General features: G+C 43.7%; 1 protein-coding gene across 1 annotated transcript in view; it reads left to right on the forward strand.

Moving 5' to 3' along the window:
- Nucleotides 1-22,269, forward strand: part of Acoxl (acyl-CoA oxidase like) — a 275,388-nt gene that overhangs the window by 231,184 nt on the left and 21,935 nt on the right. The window contains exon 16 of the mRNA XM_021192778.1: nt 3,655-3,722. Within this exon, the coding sequence (XP_021048437.1) occupies nt 3,655-3,722 (68 nt within the window). The remainder of the gene's footprint in view (nt 1-3,654; nt 3,723-22,269) is intronic.

The raw sequence follows: 22,269 nt of genomic DNA on the forward strand, positions 1-22,269 counted from the left end.
CTTGTGTCCATGAGCGTCAGGATTAAGAATAAGACCTTTGGAATCCAGGCAGAATTCCTGGAGTTTCTCGGTTAGCCGGTCTAGCCCAAGCAGTGATCCCAAGTGTAGGGACAAAAAGCTAAGGTGATCAGACATTGGAGATGACACCTGACATCAACCTCTGGCTGCAACATGCATGCACACACTTATGGGCACACACAGACACACATGCATACATGTACAAATGCATACAGAATAATTCAAAATCTTTTTTTAAAAAAAGATTAAGACCTTCTACACCATCAGTAAAAAATAGATGTTGCACAAACTATGGCCTTACTATGGAAATTCTGGATATGATGTTTGATTTAAAACAACAACAACAACAACAACAACAACAAAACATTGCCCCCTAGGGCACTGTAAATTTAGAAATATTTGCAAGGAACACACACTTAAACATGAGTTTTAAAGGGCAGCATATTCTAGTCTCCAAAACATTTAGCAAATAACCTTTGAGTTCACATGAGCCACCCACACAAAAACCAAAATGAACTACACAGAAAAAAATTGCAAAAGCAACTGTCTGTTGACAACCAGATTTTCTTTCAGCCCTCAAGTTCTGGTCTATAAATAATCTGTGTGTTTCGAGTCTGACCATTGTCTTCAGAGGCCCCTCCTGACATAGTCTCAGTTCAGGGTGTCTTAAAACAAATATTAAATGTGTAAATCATGGAAACTATTATGTTTTTAGAGGAGAGCTATTGGAGATATGTGCTTTTTAGATACCCAAAGTGTCAAAATGAAACATTAAGATGATGTATTCTTTCTTTGGAGCATCTGTTTATCTTTTGTGAGATCTCAAGCTTGATAAATCACCAGAGATAAAAACTTCATTTTTAACTTATTGTAAATCCCAAATGCTGAGAGGAAAAATAGTGCTGAGTCTTCTCTATATGAACTTACCTCTCTCTCTGCTGATGACTTACAGGGGTTTGTTTGCAGAGAAAACACACGGCTTTGTTGACTGTCGAGATGATGGCTTTTGCTCAGAAACCTGAGAACTGAAGGGGAAAGGGGGAAGCATGTGTTGTCAGACTTGATAATTTAACGTGGTTTAATATCTGCCTAAAGTGGCACAGGGTGTTATACAGAAGAAAGACCACAAGGTAATTCAGAGCGAAGTCTTAAGAATATTTGAGTTTTTATTTTTCAGTTTGTGTGTGTGTCGGGGGGTGTGTGTCTGTGTCAGTGTGTACCTCGTGTATGCAGGTGTCTGGGGAGTACTAAGGAGTCAGATTCCTGGAGCTGGTGTTACAGGTGGGTGTGAATCATCATGTGTGGATGCTGGCAACTGAACTTGGGTTGTCCACAGTAGCAGCAAGGACTTTCAACTGATGAGTCTTGCTCTCTCTCCACCCCTTAAAGTAAGGTTTTTTTTACCAGTATCTTACCTTCATCAGTTGACATTTAAAACCTCTGAACTGGCAGAGTGGATATTGAATACTTGATGAAGATATGAATTTTAGATTAATCCAAGTAACCAATGAAGGTATCTTGATTATATATATATATATATATATATATATATATATATATATATATATATAGAGAGAGAGAGAGAGAGAGAGAGAGAGAGAGAACATAAACATTATGTTCATATCACACAAACACACACATACACACACATGGTTTTGTACCTCAAAAATCACTCCAGCACTCTGTCTTAATTGGCAGTCTGGCTAATTAAGAAATCCCTACAGACTTTAAATATACATATAGTACATATGAAGACTGTTATATGAATATTCTTCTGTATCCAAGAGGACCATACCAAGAAAGTATAGCGATGGCTCTCAGCAGTTCTTACTGTGAACTTAAAGATCATAAATGAATTAATCAACAAAATGGCAGGGCATGAATGTTCAAACTCACTGTGCCTCCGTGTGTAAAGAGGTGCCTGCTGCAGTGGTGCCCCAGTGTCTTTCCTTGCCCTTATGCTGTTGTTCTTCAGCCCTGAGCAGGTTGAGATAAATTTAATTGTGTGCCAGCCTATTTTAGGCCACAGTTGAGGTTTTTTGTTTTTTTTTTCCTGATAACTGCCACAAAGAGCTGTTTTAAAGAGATGGCTTCTGTCCTAGGTCTCAAAGGTTACTAAAGTTCCAATAGCACATGACCAGTGGCAGCTGTGAGCAGGTGACCTCAGTTTCCCTTCTCTCTCTTCTTGTAAGAAGCATGCAAGTCATGATAAGGAGCAGAACAAGGCATTGCCTCCTGCCATGGGACTAAGACAGCCAGATGTTCTGGAGTTTCAAGCCTCCCACCATTTTCCCAGACCAACAGATATACAGTGGGCTAGTCTTTAGAGCAAGAAGCTATTCCACCTGAATTACTGTATCAAAGGGTTTCAGTCCATCATGGTAGGAAAGAAATGGCAGGCCAACTCTATCCATGGGGGCAAGAGTGTGTGGTAGATGTTCTCGCCACAACAGACCAGGAATCACAGAGTAGAGTGTTCGGGGAGGCAGCACCAGGAATTATCTTCAAAACCACCCCTAATGGTCTGTCTCCACTAGCTAAACACAAATCCAAACGTTTCTAGAATCTTCCAAAATAGCACCTGGGGACAAAGCATCTAAACAGAGGTCTCTAGGAAACCTTTCAGATTTAAATCTTCTCTCCACCCATGCAGGCTTTGTTCAGGTTGGGATGGAGCCTAGGGTAGTGTATCACTGTGCCGGGTTGGTTGAGGAAGCCTGCAGTGTTTGTATGCAGGGCTCCACGTTGGTAACTGGCAGCAGAGCAGTGGTGAAGGACAGGTGTATGAACCCAGCACTGAGTCCAGCAGCAAGAGGGCCATCCAGACAGGTTAGACAGCAGAGGGTCCGTCCATCCCTGTCAAAAGAAGAGGACTGAAGTCCAGGGATGGCAAGGAATTGTATTAGGCAAACCCCTTCAAAAGTGAAATAACACAGTCAGAACCACAAGTAGGAAAAGTCTATGTGCTTACTTAGATAAAAACGGTGCTCACATTAGCAGGCCTTTGATGAGAGACTGGCCTTAGATACAGAAAAGAGGAAGGTACTTTATAGAAACTGTAACATGCCCAGAACCAGTAAGGCTAATTTAAATATCCATTAAAATATGTTCTATGAGCCACCTTGTGCTTCTCTGAGCCATTCTGTTGGAGAAGGTTGAGGAAAGATGACTAACTACATCTGGGGGATTGTGAGGCTTGCTTGGATCAGCATCTGGGGTCATATCATGCTTCAACCACCTAGTGAATTAATGCAGTGGAAACCACTGTGAAAGAGGGCAGTTGAAGGTAGATACCGAGGCACCAAGGCTGCTGGGATTCTCTTTACGGAGTCACTGGACTGGAGATTGAGTGTTTTCTCAGGATGGCTCATGCAGTAGCTGAACACAGGACTTTCTGGTGCTTCCCATGGATGTTGGCTGGCTATAATGGCCTTGTGATCTGCCCAGACGACTGTGGGGAAGTCACTGACAGGGATTTCAGCCCATGTAGTGAGCAAGCAGGGAACTCTACATGCCCCCCAAGCAGCCACACCCAGCATGCCATGTGTTTTTGCCATAACCACGAGGTTGTCCCCCACATGGAGGTGCTGGCAGTCCCCAGGGAGGCCACTCACCTTTCTGTCTCTTCCCTTCCAGTTGCACTAGAACAGTTCGCGACGGCAGTGAGGCAATGTCCCAAGGAGGACCAGGCTTTGCTAATGAAGGTAGGTTATCAGAAATTCTTATTTCCTTAAAGCCTCCTAGCGTGTTTTTTTTTTTTTTTTTTTTTTTTTTTACAAGCGGGAGTAAATTTATCATCTCTGAATTTTGTGCTCCACGGGGATACGCTTGTCAGTGGCTGGCGGGAGGGTGGCTGGTTAATGAGCACAACCACAGTCTGTGGAACACAGAAGTGACAGGGAAGTGGGTGTCGACAACTAGCAGGGAGCCTACGTGATTCTCAGTGGACCTGGTTGGTTTTATTTAAACTTATCTGACAGTCTCGATTCTTTCAGCAGATTTATGAGACTTGGCCAAATTCCATGTCTCCGACTATACTTTTTAATTAAGACAAAGGATCCCACACCTTCCCAGTTGGCCCTATCCTCCCTTTCGTCACCAGTGGGAATGCCATACAAATCAGACCACTTGTGTCAACCTGTCGAGACAGTCAACTCATGTCTTAGGTTCTTTGTCCTTGAATCGAAAACAAACTCCTTTTCTTCTCAGGAATGAGCATTTTATTTCTTCCATGGTGGTGTGGACAGAAGTGCAGTGTAACCTATATTTAGGGTGTGCATTTAGGAGAGCCGAAAAATGTCAGGCAAAGAGCCTGTGCAATCTGAATAAAAACTGTGTCTGAAGGCAAAAGAGCGGCTCACAAGTGCAGAGACACACTCACATTTCCACTGATGACTAAGCCTCCTGTTTTCACCTAGAAATGCACATACTGACCTTGAACACCAGTGTTTCCATGATGTCATTTCCATCCTGTGCCTTCAGGAAACCGTGTATACCAGGAGTTGCATTTCTTTACCTAAATACAGTTTCTTTACCAGGTGTCTTCTGACTTGAGAAATGGGTGGGAAAAAAATAGGATGTTATTCTTAAGGGATTTTTCAACTCATTTGCCTAAGGGGTGGTATTTTTGGTCTGTCTATTTTTTTGTTTGTTTATGTATTTTTTAACTTTCAGTGATGTTTATATAATAAGTAAGGTCTGCTGACTCCAAGTGTTGGGTTGATCAGGGAAGCCCAGTTCATCTGAGTCCAGGCTGTGTGAGGCCCTGACTTGGCCTAACAGATTCAAGCCCATGAGATGTTGTGGTAGTCTGAGGTCTCCCACACTGATGTTCATTCCCTGTTATGAACTCCATGCCTTAGCCTGTCCATTCAAGGACTGGTTGGTTTCCTGTGACCTTGAAGCAGCCTTGGTCACAGACACTCACCTTTTATCCATCATCCATTCATGATTCAAGACACAGAATCCTTTTGTCCTCTTCCTTTGCATTCTGCCCGGCATCTTTTTCTCCTCTCCTGATCACCTGGACGCATGTTCAGGGGGAGAGACTCCCCTCTGTCCTTTAAGTGAGCCTCACTGAAACTTATGTGGGCATCTCAGAGGCAGTATGTTTTCAGAGAACAGAACCACTAAGCTCAGGAGGCCACACCATCCGGCTACTTCTAGTTGTCCTTGTGGTTATATGTCTGAGTCCCTCTCTTGATTTCTTCTGGTCTAAGACAAGTAAGTAAAAACAGAAGCTACCTGAAGGCTGCCCTCCCTCCCAAGATTCCTCCTGTTGCCTCTCCTGGCTGGACCAGGAGAGATGGATCCTTTAGTCCACTTGGCTAGACACAAGCACATGGACTTGGGAGAAGATCAAGCTTTCCCAAGATGTTTTGGAATGTGTGCACCTCTCAGAATTTTGTGTTTTCCCTCATGTTTCTTCAGACTGTATGACCACACTAACTGAGAGAGCTGTCTGTGGGTGTTTTTACAGTATCTTTGAGATATTTGAGCAGGCCTCATCAAAGAAGTTTCACTGAACAAAAATGTGTGCTTTGCTCATATCTACGAAAACTACTTTGTAATTTTTTTTCAAGAGATTGAGGTTTCTTTCATGTCACCTATGAGAGGCCACCATGTGGGCGTGACAGGAATGTGTAGGATTTTTTTGTGGATATGTATAAAAGGATGTAGGAGGACAATAGAACATTTTGAACACTCTCAATCAGCTGACCCTCGATGTTCACTTTGGTGTACGTGGAGTTTGTATGTAGTAAATTTCTTTTTGTGTGTGTGTTCATGCATGTGTGTGTGCGCATGCGTATGTGTGTGTGTGTGTGTGTATGTGTGTGTGTGTAGTTGAGTATTTTGATCATATTCATCTCCCTCCCCCAACTCTTCCAAGCCATCCCCCTTCCCAGCCACTGTCAATTGCCAATGGCTCCTTCGCTAGGGGTGGAACTGTGTGCCCAACTCCCCTCTCCACACTGGGATTTGGTCTGGGTTTGCACAAGCCTTTTGCATGCTGTCACAACAACTGTAGTTCATATGTGCAGCTGTCTTGCTGTGTTCAGAAGACACTGTTTGAGTGTAGTTATCCACTTTCTGGCTCTTACAATCTTCATATAACCTCTGCTACAATGATCTCTGAGCATTGAAAGGAAGAAATGCATTATAAATATTCCATTCAGAGCTGAGCATTCCAAAGTCTCTCATTCTCTGCACTTGGGACAATTGTGGGTCTCTGTGTTAATCACCATCTGTTGTGAAATAGAAGCTTCTCTGATGAAGGTTGAGAATTCGTTGGCCTGTATGTTTAATGATACGTCATTAGGAGTCAATTTAATACTGTGACCACTTAGAGAATAATAGTAGCAGATTCTCACCTAGTTCCTGTGACCTGCATGGCCATAGGCTCTTGGCCCATTATCAGGCCCAGTATGAGTTTCAACATATGGAGCAGGGTTTAAATACAATGAGAAAGTTGTTAGTTACTTTCATGATGTTCCTGCCACTATTGCATGTCTTGCCAAGCTAATCATTGCTGTAGCTCACAAAATTCACATCTATATAACATTGATGACTACTTTTCTTCTCTAATAGTATATATAAAACTTTTCAGAATGATGAAATCTAGCCAGTAGGGATGAAGCATCCAGGTTAGGACCAGTTTGATTTTTCCATGCTCATAGAAGTGTGGTTGGTATCTATCTTCAGCAATAGGGTCTTACTGCAGCTTCTGGAGTGTGACCTACAATATTTGAGGTCTATGGGACCTCATGGGCCAACAACTCCAAAAACAAGTAACTCATTCTTAGCACTAGTCTTTTACTTAATAGACTATGTGTCTAGTAGAGACATTGTCACCCTGTTTTGGATTAACTCTATTTTAACTCATTTTATGTTCTTTGAAAGGTCCCTAGTGTCATTTATCCTTCCCCATATTCCATCTTTTACCCTGCCCTCTCTTCTCCCACCACAATCTAACACTTCCTATTCATTCCTTTATACATTTCAATTTTTGACTTCTCCTTACAATAGTTTCTTGGGGTCCAAACAACAGCAACAAAAACTAAAATGTACCTGTCAAGAGTAGATCATGGGGGCTGGAGAGATGGCTCAGCGGGTAAGAGCACCCGACTGCTCTTCCGAAGGTCCGGAGTTCAAATCCCAGCAACCACATGGTGGCTCATAACCATCCNTAACAAGATCTGACTCCCTCTTCTGGAGTGTCTGAAGACAGCTACAGTGTACTTACCTATAATAAAAAAACAAAAGCCGGGCGGTGGTGGCACACGCCTTTAATCCCAGCACTCGGGAGGCAGAGGCAGGCGGATTTCTGAGTTCGAGGCCAGCCTGGTCTACAGAGTGAGTTCCAGGACAGCCAGGGCTACACAGAGAAACCCTGTCTCGAAAAACAAAACAAAACAAAACAAAACAAAAAACAAACAAACAAAAAAAAGAGTAGATCATGGCCAAGAAGGTGATGTTCCCGGGACAGTGCTGATTCACTGCATTTGGAATGTACTGACCCTTGTTGGGAAACTTGATTTATAATTTATGGTAGTGGAGGAGTACACTTTCAACACACACATGTGGTAGTGCAGTCCAAATATATTCCATTTCCATGCATACTGTTGATTCCTACTGTGATCAAACATTACTGAGACCAGGTGCTTTAGTCTAACCTGTGAAGATGTTCTATACATGGACCTCCAAGAAGACAGAAGAGTCGAGCAGAGAGAACACACAGAGAAGAGACGAGCAGAGAGAATACACAGCTGCACCAAATTCAGATACCCCGGGAAGAAACAGAAGCAGCAGAACTCAAGGTGGAAGAAGCTCAAGCTTTTGTCCAGATCAGAATAAGCAAGAAGTGCCAGAAGGTTCAATTTCTGGATCCTTTGGCCTCTCCTTAGTGCAACCACCAGGATAAGAGGACCGACAGAGAAGCCCTGCTTCCAATACCTCTTCCTCCCCAGCACATACAGGAAGCCAGGCTTTGATGCAGTCACAAGACACACGACAGGCTCGCACCGCCATGAACGCTGCCATGCTTTCTGAACCACAGAAACTGAAACCTCTGGAAACCACAAGGCCTTTTCTCTCTTAAATTGTTTCTGTTGGGCATTTCAGTGATGGCTTTGTGTAAGTAACTAATACCCTCTCTCAACCAAGTAGTCCTACCTTGCCTCTCCAGCTTCTCTCTCAGCACTTGCAAAGACTCTTCGGTCCCCACCAGGTTTGTCCTGACACTTTTGAAACTTACATGTCTTTGGAGGGTGACAGACTATCATTGGTCAGTGTCTAGGAGACACTGCATTTGGACTGTCATATTCTAGTCTGACAGTCACACACACACACACACACACACACACACACACGCACACCGCCCCATCACTTTGCTCCTGCATCTCTTGCTCTGACTCATCTAATAGGCAGAGTTTGTTTTCCATCTGGGAAGTCAGGAGCCTCCTTGGGTCTAGAAGGTCTCAAGGCCTTCAATTTCCAGGCTTCTGTTCCTCCCTTGGATCAACTAGAAAAGTAAGTAGCATGCTCATGGGACAGTGACCCTACTGGGGAGCTGCCACCTCTCCTAGCTCAGGTGACAAGAGCAAGTTCTGAGGACACTTGGCTTATGCCATCCCTGAAGCAAGACAGTAACATCAAGGTACCCCCTAGCCACTGAGTGACCAGATTAAAGCCCCCAGCTTGGGCCTGACTCAGTTTCCCTGCCTAAGGCTAGGACACCTTGTGAGGGTGAAGATAGCCCTTCCTGTAGGTAGCAGCTGACATCACAGCACATGGCCCACAGGAAACAGTTAAAAGAATGAAGCTGCCTGTGAAAATAACCAAATAAACAAACCAACAGGTAGCCAGAGGGGCTGGCTTATCACGTAGCCTTCCACCGCTGCTCCCAAACTGCAGAGCTTTGGTAGGGCCTGCCTAGGAAGTGGTAACCACAGTGTGCTGGCCTGATCCCCGGAGTGCTCCCGGGTTGGGAGGGAAGCTGAGCTGCCTCGTGGTGGGATGGCGACACTATGGTTTAAAGAGACATGATGAGCATCCCTCCTGGTTCCCATTCACCTGGCAGCACACGCTGAGCCCACTGAAGATGGTGGACACAGCTGTCAGGTGTGATGCCTGGGCCAAGTAAACCCACAGAGATCGTGGTGAGTTTGCAAGGCCAAATGCTTCTGGAAGCTTCTTTAGTGCCATACCACCCACAAAGCATTAGTGCTGCCCCAGGTGCAAAGAGGAACCTGGGCAGATGTGGAAAGAGGGCCCCCCTCTCACACGTACTCCTACCACTAAGTCTGGCCAGATGCAACTGTTTTCCACCTACCAGTGTTTGAGAGACCAGAGACACCAGAACTTCTCTTCAAACTAGAAATCTCCTAGCAGCAGTCACGACCCATCCCTTCAGCCTTCCACATTTACCAAGTCAACCTCTTCCAGAAGCAGGCATTTTCTCCTAGCCTGGTGGAATCCTGTCAGGAATAAGGGCTTTCACCAGGAACACAATGCCTGTGCCTTCACTTGGAAAGGGCTGTGCTGAGGAGAAAGGAGATTTTCCACATGACGGCTCCACTGCGCTGCCCCCCTTCAGAAAGTTCAGAAGCACCCAGCAAGCTGGTTGTCTAGTGTCTCTTAAATTATCATTGTCACAAAGATTCTTTCTGCTTCACTTCTCTCAAAGTTCCCCTTCCCCCCACACTGCCTGGCCAAAGAGGAGTGCCTGAGCCATTCAGCATCCAGTGTGGGGCACAGTGCTGGGCCTCCGCACAGGTGCCCTTTGTGTCCCTTTGTGCTTAGAAGAGACCTTTGGTTCCCAAAGGGTACTCACCAAGGCAACTAAGGCTCCGAGCAGGGTTTTCAGAGGGGACTGTCCCGCCCCGACAGGCTTCTGGCAAGCAGCGATTTGCGCCTGTCAAGTGGGCGAGGTGGGTTTTTCCCTCTTCCCTGCACTCTAACTGCTCTTTCTTCCTTTTCTCAATGTGTGTAGGAGGTAGCCAGTTTAAGAACCAAACCTAGCAACCAATGGTTAATTACAAACACCTCTCCTCAAGCGCTAGGCCAAATATGATGCCCTTTCTTCTGCAGGGGGCCCTTTTCAGGCCCAAAGACTCCATCCCTTGTCACCCATCAGCAAAAGTTTCCCCTTGTCCCTCAAGCTATGGCCCTTTAGGGGCTGTTTGTTGTACAGGCTGCGTGTCCCACACATGCCCAAGACCACCAGTCAGTCAGTCATCTGAGACTGGTCATGGGATTGAACCTCCCACACAGGAAGAAATGAGTTCTCATCTGAAGCTTGACTGCCTGTCCAAATCCAGTTCAGGATGAAGAGTACTGGTCTGTGTTCTGAGTTCCGTTCATGCCCTGACTGGTGTCAGGGACTCTGATGGTGAAAGCCAGCTTTAAGCCACTGTTCTGTTCCCATGGTCTTTTCTATTCCTTGCAACCAAGGGCCACACAGACAAGAATGCATGAATGACCACAACAACCCTAAGAAATGTTATGTAACAAAAGTTGGATGGGTTCCTATTATGTGGCTGATAAAGTTTCATGCCTGACTCCTTTGTAAACTTTTGTCTCTATGCTTATGCATATCACACCTGGAGGGCTTCTTACAAGTAAGTGTGGCAAAACTCTGCAGAGATCTGCTTAAACCACGCCACCAAATCTCATCCCAGTGTAATTTTCATTCTGGAAGTAATCTCTGGTATGGACAACTAACCTTTCAGCTTGTAGGACGTTTAAAGTCAAGGAATAATGGTGGACTCTTGGGCCCGGTGATGAGCAGGCAGAAGAGTCATTTCCCTTGCTGTTGTACATATTTGCTACAATTCCATGTCTAAAGCATCTGTGGGTGCCTGTTATATGTCAGACTCTGTGCTAGGCACTGGATGTGCAAATGTCAGTAAGACAGCAGCTACTTCTGTATAGACCTAGGTGACTAGTTAGCGACATTACCACACCCAAATATGCAAACACCCTGGAATACATCAAGCTCTGAGGAGGATAGTCGGCCATAGGGGAGCACTCAGCTAGACTCCAAGTCAACATGTATTTAGGGAGGACTCCTCAGAGGAGGTGGCATTGGAGCGAAGTGTCTGTATCTCTACAGGAAATTAGACTTAGCTGACTGTGTGCTCCACAACACTTATCGGTGTTGTTGACAGCACAAAGGTATGTTCTGAGTTTTCCACATATAGAGTCATAGTTTAAATGCACCGATGTGTGATGTGTGCCTTGAAAGCTGATGCACAACAGTGATCCTGACAACTGCCTCCCCGGAGGAGGGAGCCCTGAGTATTTTGTTCCAATCTGTGAATTTCCCCCACCTGACCCAGAGGTGACTTTAGACAGCATTTAGTATTCCTTCCTTGGCCTGAAAAAACTGGTCTTCTTGAGTGGGTATTGAGGTGCTCTGGGAGAGAATCTAACAAAAGCTGCCATGAGTAGTTGTCCTAGAATTGTTCTGAGAGTGAAGGCTCTAAGCCAGAAGCCAAGGGAAGAGAGGGAGGGGTCTGAGCACTGTGGGGGGGAAGGTAGAAGGGTCTTGTATCATAACAAGGGGTCTGCTCTGCTGTGGGATTCTACACTCCAACCATCTCCTCACAAAGCTCTCCGCTTAGGAGAAAGGGGCCAATGTCATTCTGTACGACCATCATCAGGCTGCCCATGTCCTTTGTCACCCAGGGGACACACACCCAGATGGAAGCGGTTGCAAAGTTGTGCACATCTAACCAGCCCTTGTTAGATTGTTAAACATCTAAATCAACAGCTAAGCAGAAAAGCAGCTAGGTGGCAGAAATCCTCATGTTTGAAAATGCAGCAAGCTGCTCCTCCAAGCATGACAGGCTCAGCTCTCTGGGGACCTACCCATGCATGCCACGCACAGGGCCTGTGATGATTAGGCCTCCTGGCGTATTCTGTCCCCCATTTCCTCTGTGCACAGATGTACCGAGTAGATTTCCTTTTAATCTGCAGCTCTAGAAGACAGGGCAAGAAGCCGGCGATCACTTGGAGCAAAGGAACGAGAGGCATTTGGTGGGAATCACACGCAGGAAGCTGAGAGCAGCACTTGGCTCTGAGAGACAGGGCAGTGTATTGAGGGAAGAGAGCCCGGTAGACACTGCCCATTTCATCAGTACTGAGGACCCAGCCTAGAAGACAGTCACACAGCTGTCCCGTGTCTAGAAGAACACCAATTTCCCAGAAGACAGCTAAAGGGACACTGGTGCTACCTTTATGGGGAAAAGTCACACTGGGTGGCTGACAAGGCGGTAAACTCCAGCACCCACAGGAGACAGCTTGCCACCAGTCACATCTGCACCCTGAGTGATAACAGGAATTGTTTGAAAGTTCACGACTTCTGCTCTCTACGCCTGATGAACTCTTCCTTTTGTCCTTACTAAATTGTAGTTGCTTAAATTTGGTTGGTTTTATAATGTTTAACTTTCCACTAAAGAAAAAAAAAAAAAACCCAGGGTATCAGTTATAGTATGTGGTGGGAAGGGTGAAGGACTAGTTAGGTTTCCTGCTTTCTTCTGCCAGAATCTAGGCAGGCAGCAAAGAGAAATAAAAAGAGGGAGGGAGGGAGGGAGGGAGGTAAGTGGATTAGTGGATTTATATTTTAATTTAATCTCCACCTCCCATAAGACAAGGTTTCTTGTATATAGCTCTGGTTGTCCTGGAACTCACCTGGCCAGAAACGCACAGAGGTCTGCCTATTTCTGCCTCCTGAGTGTTGGGATTAAATGTGTACACTACCACGATCCATCAAAAATGTATTATGTTTAGACTAAAATAGTCTACATGAAGACACCAGCTAAGCAATTGCTGTCCTTTCTCAGTCTTCTGCTGAAATCTTTCCACCTTTGAGATAACCTTTCTTCCTTTTCTGTTCCTTTTGGACTGTCAAGGATTGGATGGGATCAAGGTAACTTGTATTCTGAAGCCATAGCCAAGTGGGAAGGGCAGCTAGGAACAACCCATCCACGGGTGTCTGGTTAATATATTACATTTTGGAAGGGCTTTTTACAGAGCTGAAAACACTAAATACTATGACTGGGAGCAATTATTTACACAAGGCTGGCTTGCCTTTTAAAGTAAAAGACCCAGATTATGTAAAAAACAAAACAAAACAAAAAAACCCTCAGACATATGCATGGCTATTATTTCTGTTAAATGTAAGAAGTCACTTAAAAATAGACACTGGAAGACAGACAAGCTGGAACCCTGGGCATGGAGTGCACATATGGAGTTCTCCGCATCCTCAGAAAGCTTCATATCCCAGAGTTGCCAAAAACAACATAGAAAGAAACCTGGAAAAGCCTACCTTATACTGCCACAGGGGCATGAGGAGGAAGAGGGGGAGGAGGGGGAGAAGAGAAGAGGGCTGCTTACTAAAAGGTCCAAGAAGGAAGCAGTCCATAAAGAAAGTGCCTTTGACATCAGTTCCAGAATCCAGTGCGATAAGACAAGAAACAGCAGAATACAAGCTGTATCCTTTTAGACAAGAAAGAATGAAAGCAAACACTACCTACATATGACATGCTTGCTTATCTGTTTAAAAAGCCCTAGGAGCTGGGCCCAACTGGGAGCCACATTCTCCAGGTGGCCTAAGGTAGCTATGAACATACCCAGTGCAGAACAGTAAATGTACTTAAAATTTCATGCTTTTCAAAGAAATACATAAGTTAATTGCACCCTTCTCAAATATAAACCCTGTAGATGATGATGTTGTGTCACAATGTCAAATGGTTGGACACACTCAGACAAGATCTCAAAACAAGAGACAAGGGGACAAAAAAAGAAAGAAAGAAATTAATTCTTGGAACTTAAAACGGAGTACACCAAGCTATAGGTACAAGGCCAACATGAAAATATTGATATTGTTTTTGGATACTAGTAATGAATGCCTGGATACTGAATTTTTTGAAAGTACCATGTACAATATCAAAAATAAAAAAACCCCATAAGTACCTAGTAATAAATCTACCAAAACATGTGTGGGGGCTTGACCATGTGAGAGTGATTTGAAATGCTGATGAAGCAAATCAAAGTAGATCTATGTAAACGGAAAGACTCGTCTGCTAGAGGCTTCTATCCAGTAAATATAGAAGTTCTTTTTTATCAGGACGTACAGGTTTAACATAACTCATATTTTAAAATCTCTTATTGCTGGGCACAAAATCATTCTGAATTTTTTAAGTAGTGAAAAGTACCCAGAAGAGCCTAAAAGGTCGTGAGAAGAAAATGAAGTGGGAGGCATCCGTCAGAACAGTTTCAACTATTGTAATTAGAGTCATCAAGACTGCGTTGTTGGTAGACGTACATGGCTCAGTGGTTCACACCATGCAGGGAAATGCAGAAATATGTCCACAAACAGGGCCACCTGGCTTGTTGAAACATCAACAGCAAATCTAACAGAAGGAAAGACAGCCTCTTCAACAAATGGTGCGCAGTAATGGGAGTTCATAGACAAAATAAGATAAGAAAGAAGCCAGAGATGGTCGGGAACTGAGGATGACAGTAAGCCAAGTTGGGATCAGTCTGATTCCAGGTTAATAGAACCCAGGGAGAAGAGCCTCACGGAGCTGAGCACTTATCCACAACTCTCCAGTTTCGATGATGCGATAGGGGTGTGCTTCTCTGCCAATGTGTGAGTCAGCTTTCTGTGACTGTAACAAATACCCAAGCTAATCAACTTATATAGAAAAAGGGTTAGGGGGTATAGTGGTACAGGCCCATCATCCTGAGAGCTGGGGATATAGCTCAGTGGTAAGATCCCCAACACCACAAAATGAAAGGGGAGAAAAGAGGTTAAAGCTCTGTTTTGGCTCATGGGTCAAAGGTTTTGGTCTGGGATTGGGTGCCTTGCTTTTGCGTGCCTAGTTTGGGAAGCTGCGTAGTAGAGCAAAGCCATTCATTTTGAGCCAGGATGCAAGGAAGGACAGAAGAGCCCTGCTCCCGGTTTTGGGCCAATGACCAAATACGTACCACCATGCCCTACCTCTTAAGGTTCCAAGTTGGAGCTAAAACCTCTAAGAAACAGGTTTTGGGAGAACATTTAAGAGCCAGACTATCTCAACCAGACCGCATAGTCAGCTATGCAAGGATCCCCTGGGTGCGTAGCCTAGCATGCATGGCTAGCTTGCTGAATTTGCTCTCCATGATAAAATCTACAAGGTGGAGGGTGGGCTTGCCAGAGTATGGCAACCTCAGGCTCACAGTGTGTCACCAGGTTGCAGGAGAACCATCCTCTATCATCCTCACTTGCTGCTCAGACAAGGCAGTGCTCTGGTCTCCCTGACGCCCCGACTCCTCACCAGCTCATAAAAAGATGGCCTCCGCCTTGGTCTCCTTCTTCACAGCTTTCTGTCATCTCCCCGTGTGTGCATTGATCTCATTTCCTGTGCTTTTCATTTTCTGTCATCTGGAGACCAGGATGCATCTGCATCCAGACCTATCAGTAAGGCAGACAAAAGGTTGCTGGGGTGGGGGGAGGGGGACTGTCCCTGCCTTTTGTCAACTCCTGTGTGTTTGGTTCACCATGACCCCAGCACCAGGTGGGCCATCCTGAAGAGAAGTCACCTCTACTACAGAACATGGAGCTAAAGACAGAGCCAGCCAAAGAGCCACATGAGACTCTGTCCCCACCTCCCACTCCTAGAACACCTAGATTGTGACTGGGTTGGGTTTTGTAAGTAGAGACACATCTCCAAATAGTTTGGAAGCTGAACTTTAATTATGAACAACTTCCTCAAATGGTCAAATAAAAGGACATTAAAATGGACACCACACTGCCTTCCCCGCTTTGGGGTTAAAAATGATTATGGCTGCCTTACCTGAGCTCACAGCTGAGACCTGGAGGGGACTCAGTGGGGAACTTGAAAGCTCAGAGGTAGGCACTGCTCCAGTCCAGCCCAATTTAAGTCACTTTTCTGATATAAGGAATGCCCTTAGAAATCGCAAAGCTGGTATTTTCTCGCTAATGCTGACAGAAATTCCTTAAACCGGGAGATCTCACCATTGCCCATCAATTTTACAAGGCAATAACAGGGATCCCAAGTGGCTAAAGGCTGAGGCCGGAGGCAGACCACTTCATCACAGTGAGAGAACTGGGTTGCTGCTGGGGGAAGCTGTTCAGTACTCACGCTGCTCTTCCTCTGTGTTAATAAGCTTTGTTCATCTTCTCTGACACCACAGGCCAACTAGACCCGTTTGCTTCATCCCCCAGCTTATTATGCAGTCGGGCTATGTATGCAGGCCACCAGCTTGTCATAAATTGCAGGCAGCCCCCTTAGTTCTTCTGTGGCGAGTCCCAGTAGGCCTAGGCTCCTGGGAACCAAGGCTCTCAGAACTCATTGGTTTCACAAAATGCACATGGGGCCCGGATACTGGCCTGGGCACAGTGGGGCACTCCAAGATGCATGAGTGTTTTGATCATGTTGTGATCAAGGAGTGAATCACATGCCCAGATAATTACACCAGCAGGCAGATTGTGTAACGGAGGGGAAAAACATGTAGTTGTGAGAACCCAAGAGGCAAGAAGCCATGATAATGGAGGGGTCCTTGGACAAGATTTAAGATACAGAGAACTTCTAAGAATGTGGACATTTCAGCTTGGAGTTTGCCAATTCAAAAGAGAGGGGCGTAGGCATGGAATGAGAGGCAGAGACTGTATAATACATACCCATTCCTTGTTGAGCGATGAGATACAGTCTGAGAAACCCTACGGATCCTGACACACTCAAAAGACAGAGCAAACAGGAGATGAGGCTGTGACTGGCCTAAGGCTTTCACCATCAGCTGCTTCTGTAAGAGGGAAGACACTACAGATGATGGCATGCAGTCTAGTCAGTGTTCAGATCAGTACCACACACCACACAAATTCATTACTATCACAAAACACGCATCATTGTATTGTTAAACCCTTCAACAGTTGGTAGCGCCACAGGCGTGTTTGCAGCAATGTCACTGCAAACAGGAGAGACACTTTGTTCTGCAGTGGCAGAATGTCTGCATCTCTGAGGGGAAGTTGTCAAATCACTAAGATCTTTTATTTTGTCTTGAGACAACGTCTCGCTCAATACCCAGGCTGGCTTAGAACTTGCTAGACAGCTCAGGTGGAATAAAGCTATTGTTCATCCTTCTATCTTAGCTCCATCACTTCCATTCTACTTATATGAGTTCATGGGTGGTCTGTTGTAGACTGAAGTGTCAGACTTAGAGTTTAATTTTTAAAATATGTATTTTTTAAGTTACTGTGAAGCCTGATGATTTTGTTCAAGGATTTATAGAACTGTGAATTTTGATACACAAAGATTTATGTAATTTAACCATTCCTAAAATAATCTTCTGCGATGGCTTTATAATTTTTGTTTCTCCTTTCTAATGCCCCCTGGAAACCAGTGATATAGTCTCTGTGGCTATAGTTTTCTCTTTTTAAAAATGAATAAATGGAAGTTCACAGCCCTAAACTTTTTTATATTCACATCTTTCTCTTGCCATGATGATTATGAGATTCAGCCAAGTTGTTGTAACGATCAGTGGATAATTCTTTTTTTGTTGCTGAGTCATACTCTATTGTATAGATCTACAAGTTTTTCTGTTCACCCATTAGAAAATGTTTGCTCACTGAAATCTCCCTGTGTGGGCTGTTATGTGAATATAGGCCTTAAATTCTCTAAGACAGCTTTTTTTCAACTCTGGTGCATCTTTGAATGGTAAATGTCTCCCAATTGGTAAAAGTCTAATGCCTACATTGGCAGTGTAAGAGATGAGACCCTCTGAGAGGTTTTAGGTTACTATGAGCATGTCCGGAAAGGGTAGGTATGACCCCAGTCTCTTCCTTTGTTTTTGTTTTTAATGTATCAGCGTATTTTGCTATATCATATACTCCCCACCAGAGGCCCAAGACTCTGGACTCCAGAGTTCAAAACTGTGAGCTCAAATTAACTTTATCTCCCTATCAGTTGGTAAAAATCATGTATCTGTTACAGTGGCAGAGAGCTGTTATACTCACGTGTGTATAGATACTCAGCCCATCCAGCCTCAGTGTTTGGTGAGGAAGTGTTCCTGCCCCCCTGCAGGGTGTTTGGGGGTATCCCCAGCTTCTACCTTAATAGATGCTAATAAAATTCCTCAATTCCAATGAGCAAAATGACTACATACATTGCCAAGTGTAAAAGCCACTCGTGATTGAAAACCACTCCTTCTAGGCAAGCGCACTAGGGTGAGCTGAGAGCTGTAAGAGAAATAAATCCTCTCATCTCCAAGATGCTTTTGGTCATGGCCTTTAGCACAAGAATAGAAGCACTAAGCATGAAGACAGCAGGGTACCCTGCTCTCGCATTTTCCAGAAGTATACACTTAGTGTGTGCACGCAGTGTTATTCTTTATTAGATATAGGTGTGATTCACCAACAAGACCATCATGCTTCAGGGCTGTTTTCCAAAAACTTTAAAAAAGGATGGATTCAATTTCTTTAGTCTTTTAAGACTATTCTAGTCAAGTATTTCTTATGTGATTCTTGGTAACATACAATATTCTATAAACTGCTCTATTTTAAGTTGAGAAATTTGCATGAGTGAAGCCCACGGTTTCCCATTTTTCCTTTTAGTTTCTGTGGGGCTATGTAGCTCTCTGCTACTTCATATATGATGTTAATAATTGGTGTGTCTCTTTTCACATTCTCAAGCCCATTAGGACTGTGTTAATTATGTTAATTATAATTTAAAATAGCAAATGTTGGTTTTTTTATCTCAAATGATTTTCCATTTCCATTTTTACTGAATTTCATATATATATATATATATATATATATATATATATATATATATATATATCCTGTATTTCTCTTTTGTTGGGTTGCTTTGGATTTATTTTACTCTTGGTTTTCTAAGATTCTTGAGGCTGACACTTCCCATCAATTTTTCTTCTTTAAGTTAAAAATCTGGTATGAATTTGCCTCTGAGAACTGCTTTCTCTATGTCACACAAGGATTTGCATATTTTGTCTTAATTTTCTTCATGGCCCTTGAGATTTATTTCTCTATTTATAAATTATTAAGAAAGATTCAGTTTAGTCTCCAAGTGTCAAAAGACTGTCTTGGTTTCTCTTGTTGTTATTGGTTACTTGATCTGCTCTATGGTAATTACAGGATATACAATGTTTTTAATATCAGAAAAGTATGACAGTAGAGCAAAGAAAACATCTGGAAATAGAGGAAATTATATCACAGTAACAGAGTGATAAAAGAAGATACAATAATGCGAATTCGCTCACAGATATTTAAAGTGCATGATGCAGGGGTGGAGGGTGGCTTGGTGGGTAAGCAAGCTTGCTCGGCAAACAGGAGGAACTTAGGTGAAACCAACACCCACATGAACAGATGGGCCTAGCTATGGGTGCCTGAAATCTCAACATTGGCAGGACAGAGACAGGCAGGTCATGAGAGCTCACTTGCTATCCGGCCTAAAATAGCAAGCTTCTTCTAATTCAGTGAGATACCCTGCCCCGAGGTACTAAGGCCAAGATGGATAGAGAAGACACTCAACATCCCCTCTGGTCTCCACACCTGTGCATATACATGCCTTACAATCAGGTGCAAACACACACACACACACACACACACACTCACACTTAATTTAATTATTTTAAAGCTTTTTAAAAAATCGTTTTGAAAACTCCTGTTTTGATTAGTGTGTTTAGGCATATTAAATTTACGGATGTTTATGTCCACATGTCATTATTGATATCTATTCCACCGTTTTATTCTGCTTCTATTTGTTTCTTCAGCTAGCTGATCCTTTGTTTCCCTTTACATATTGCACTAACCTGCTTTGGCTGTTCCATTCAGATTGTCTACTTACCTGCCACTCACTGGCCACACTAGTTCCTGTATTCTCCTCTGTCCTCAGGCTCAGTTGTCATAGTCTTTTTGATGCTTAGCATTATTGGTTCATACTTGTACACCTATGGAAGTTCACAGTTTTGTGGGTCTGTTTCCCCAAGCCCATCCTACATCCTACCTATAACTGTCTGCTTCCCTGGGGCTCCCCTTCCAGCTAGAAAACCATGGCTTAGTTAACCTGCTTCTGTGCACCTGCCTAGAGGAACCAGCTGCGTGAAGGGGAAAGGGGGAAAGGTCCAGCTCACCACCAGTTCAGTCACATGTGCTTTGAAGTCTGGTCTTCCCCAGTCTGGTTGCTACCATTTATTACCATTTTCAGAATTTTCAAGTTGTCTCTCTCTTCATACCTTCCAGGAAGTGATAAAAACCATCTATTCCAATTTCTTAGTTTCTATCCTGTTGCTGTGACAGAACACTCTGACAAACGTGATTTAAGAGAAAAAAAGACTTATTCTGGCTTACAACTCAAGATTACTGTCTGCTCCATTCTGGCCAGGATGTCAAGTACAGGAGCTTGAAGCAACTGGTCAAATTATATCCACAGCCAAGAAGCAGACAACAATAGATATGCGTTAATGCTCAGCTTCCCTTTGCTACATACATAATCCAGATGCCAGCCAGGGAATGGTGCTGCCCATAGTGGGCAGGTCTTCCCCCATCACTGGACACAATCAAAATAATCCCTTCCCCAAGCCCGGGCAGAGACTTGTCTCCCAGGTGATTCTAGATTCTGCGAGGTCAACAACTAACATTAACCATTATGATCATCCTACTCCAAACTAGAACCCATATGTTTTTAGAAAAAAGTTATCTCATTTCTTTCATTAAGCGCTGTAAAGGTTCTATGGTAAGCACTTTACAAACTTGAATGTCATATTGTATCAGGTGATTTAATCAAAATCCTACTACATCCTTAAGTAGATACTTACAAATTTGTTCTTTTAAAGCTGTCTCCATGATGTGTCTTACCTCAAGCCCTTTGAAATCACTATGGATTTTGATTCAATCACCTGATACAATATGAATAAAAGCTGTTCATAGTAGGAAGGGTGTAGGTGTAAGTATCAAATGATCAAATATTTTTATAAACCAAATACATATGACACTTTTCCAATTTATTTATTTAAAAATATTATGTGACTGTTTGAGAGTACATTGTATTTTGCTTTGCATATAAAAGCATAGATTCCAAACTCAGGGCATAATGAAGCTGCAGGGACCACTGAGATTCGATAACATCTCATTTCCTCTTTTCTGACATCTTAAAAAGAGAATGACTATCTAGAAGCCATCAGGTTCAAGAAAGCACAAAAACTAAGCTTGTAGGAAAAAAAAGTGGCTTAGCAGTCAAGAGCACTTGCTGCTCTTCCAGAGGACCTAAGTTCGATTTCCAGCACCCATATTAGATATGTATAACCACCTGTAACTTACAGTTCTAAGGGATCTGACACCCTCTTCTCCTCTCTATGAGCACCCTCAACACAATGTCACACACGCGCATGCACACACACACACACACACACACACACACAATACATGCACGTGCATGAACACATACACATAAAATAAATCTTTTTTTTTAAAAAAAAACTTAAGTTTATGTAGTAAAAGGAACGTAACAGTTAAGGCTGATTATATTAAAAACAAAAAGGCCAGGTGGTGGCACTTGAGAGGCAGAAGTGGGCAGATTTATGTGAATTTGAGGTCACTTTGGTCTGTGTAAATGAGTTCCAGGCTAGCTAGGGCTATATAATGTCACCCTGCTTCAAATAGAAAAATAGATACACAAAAAGTTGAAAGGGATTGGAAAGATGACTCAGTGGTTAAGAATGCTTATGGTGCAAATGTGAGGATCTGGGTTGAAGTCCCCATGTGAAAAGTCACTAGGGGGTGGACAGACAGATCACTTGGGCCTGCTGGCCACCAGCGTCACTCCAGGTTCAGTGAGAAACTCGGTGCTGAGAGAATAATGTAGAGAGGGATAGAGCAGGAACCTCCTTCCCACCCCACCCCCACCAGCATCTGTATGTACATGCATGGATACATATACCACACACACATGCACACAAACACACACACACACCATGCACACACATATGCATACCACATACCATGCACAAACACATGCACACTACACACATACACACATACACACATGGCACATACACCACATATAACACACACAAACACACACACACATGCACACCACACACAACACACATACACCACATACAACACACACCCCATACCATGCACACACACATGCACACCACACACATACACACATACACACATGGCACATACACCACACACACCACATATAACACACACACACACAC

The sequence above is a fragment of the Mus pahari genome, chromosome 3, assembly GCF_900095145.1.
Source record: "Mus pahari chromosome 3, PAHARI_EIJ_v1.1, whole genome shotgun sequence".
Lineage (NCBI taxonomy): Eukaryota > Metazoa > Chordata > Mammalia > Rodentia > Muridae > Mus > Mus pahari.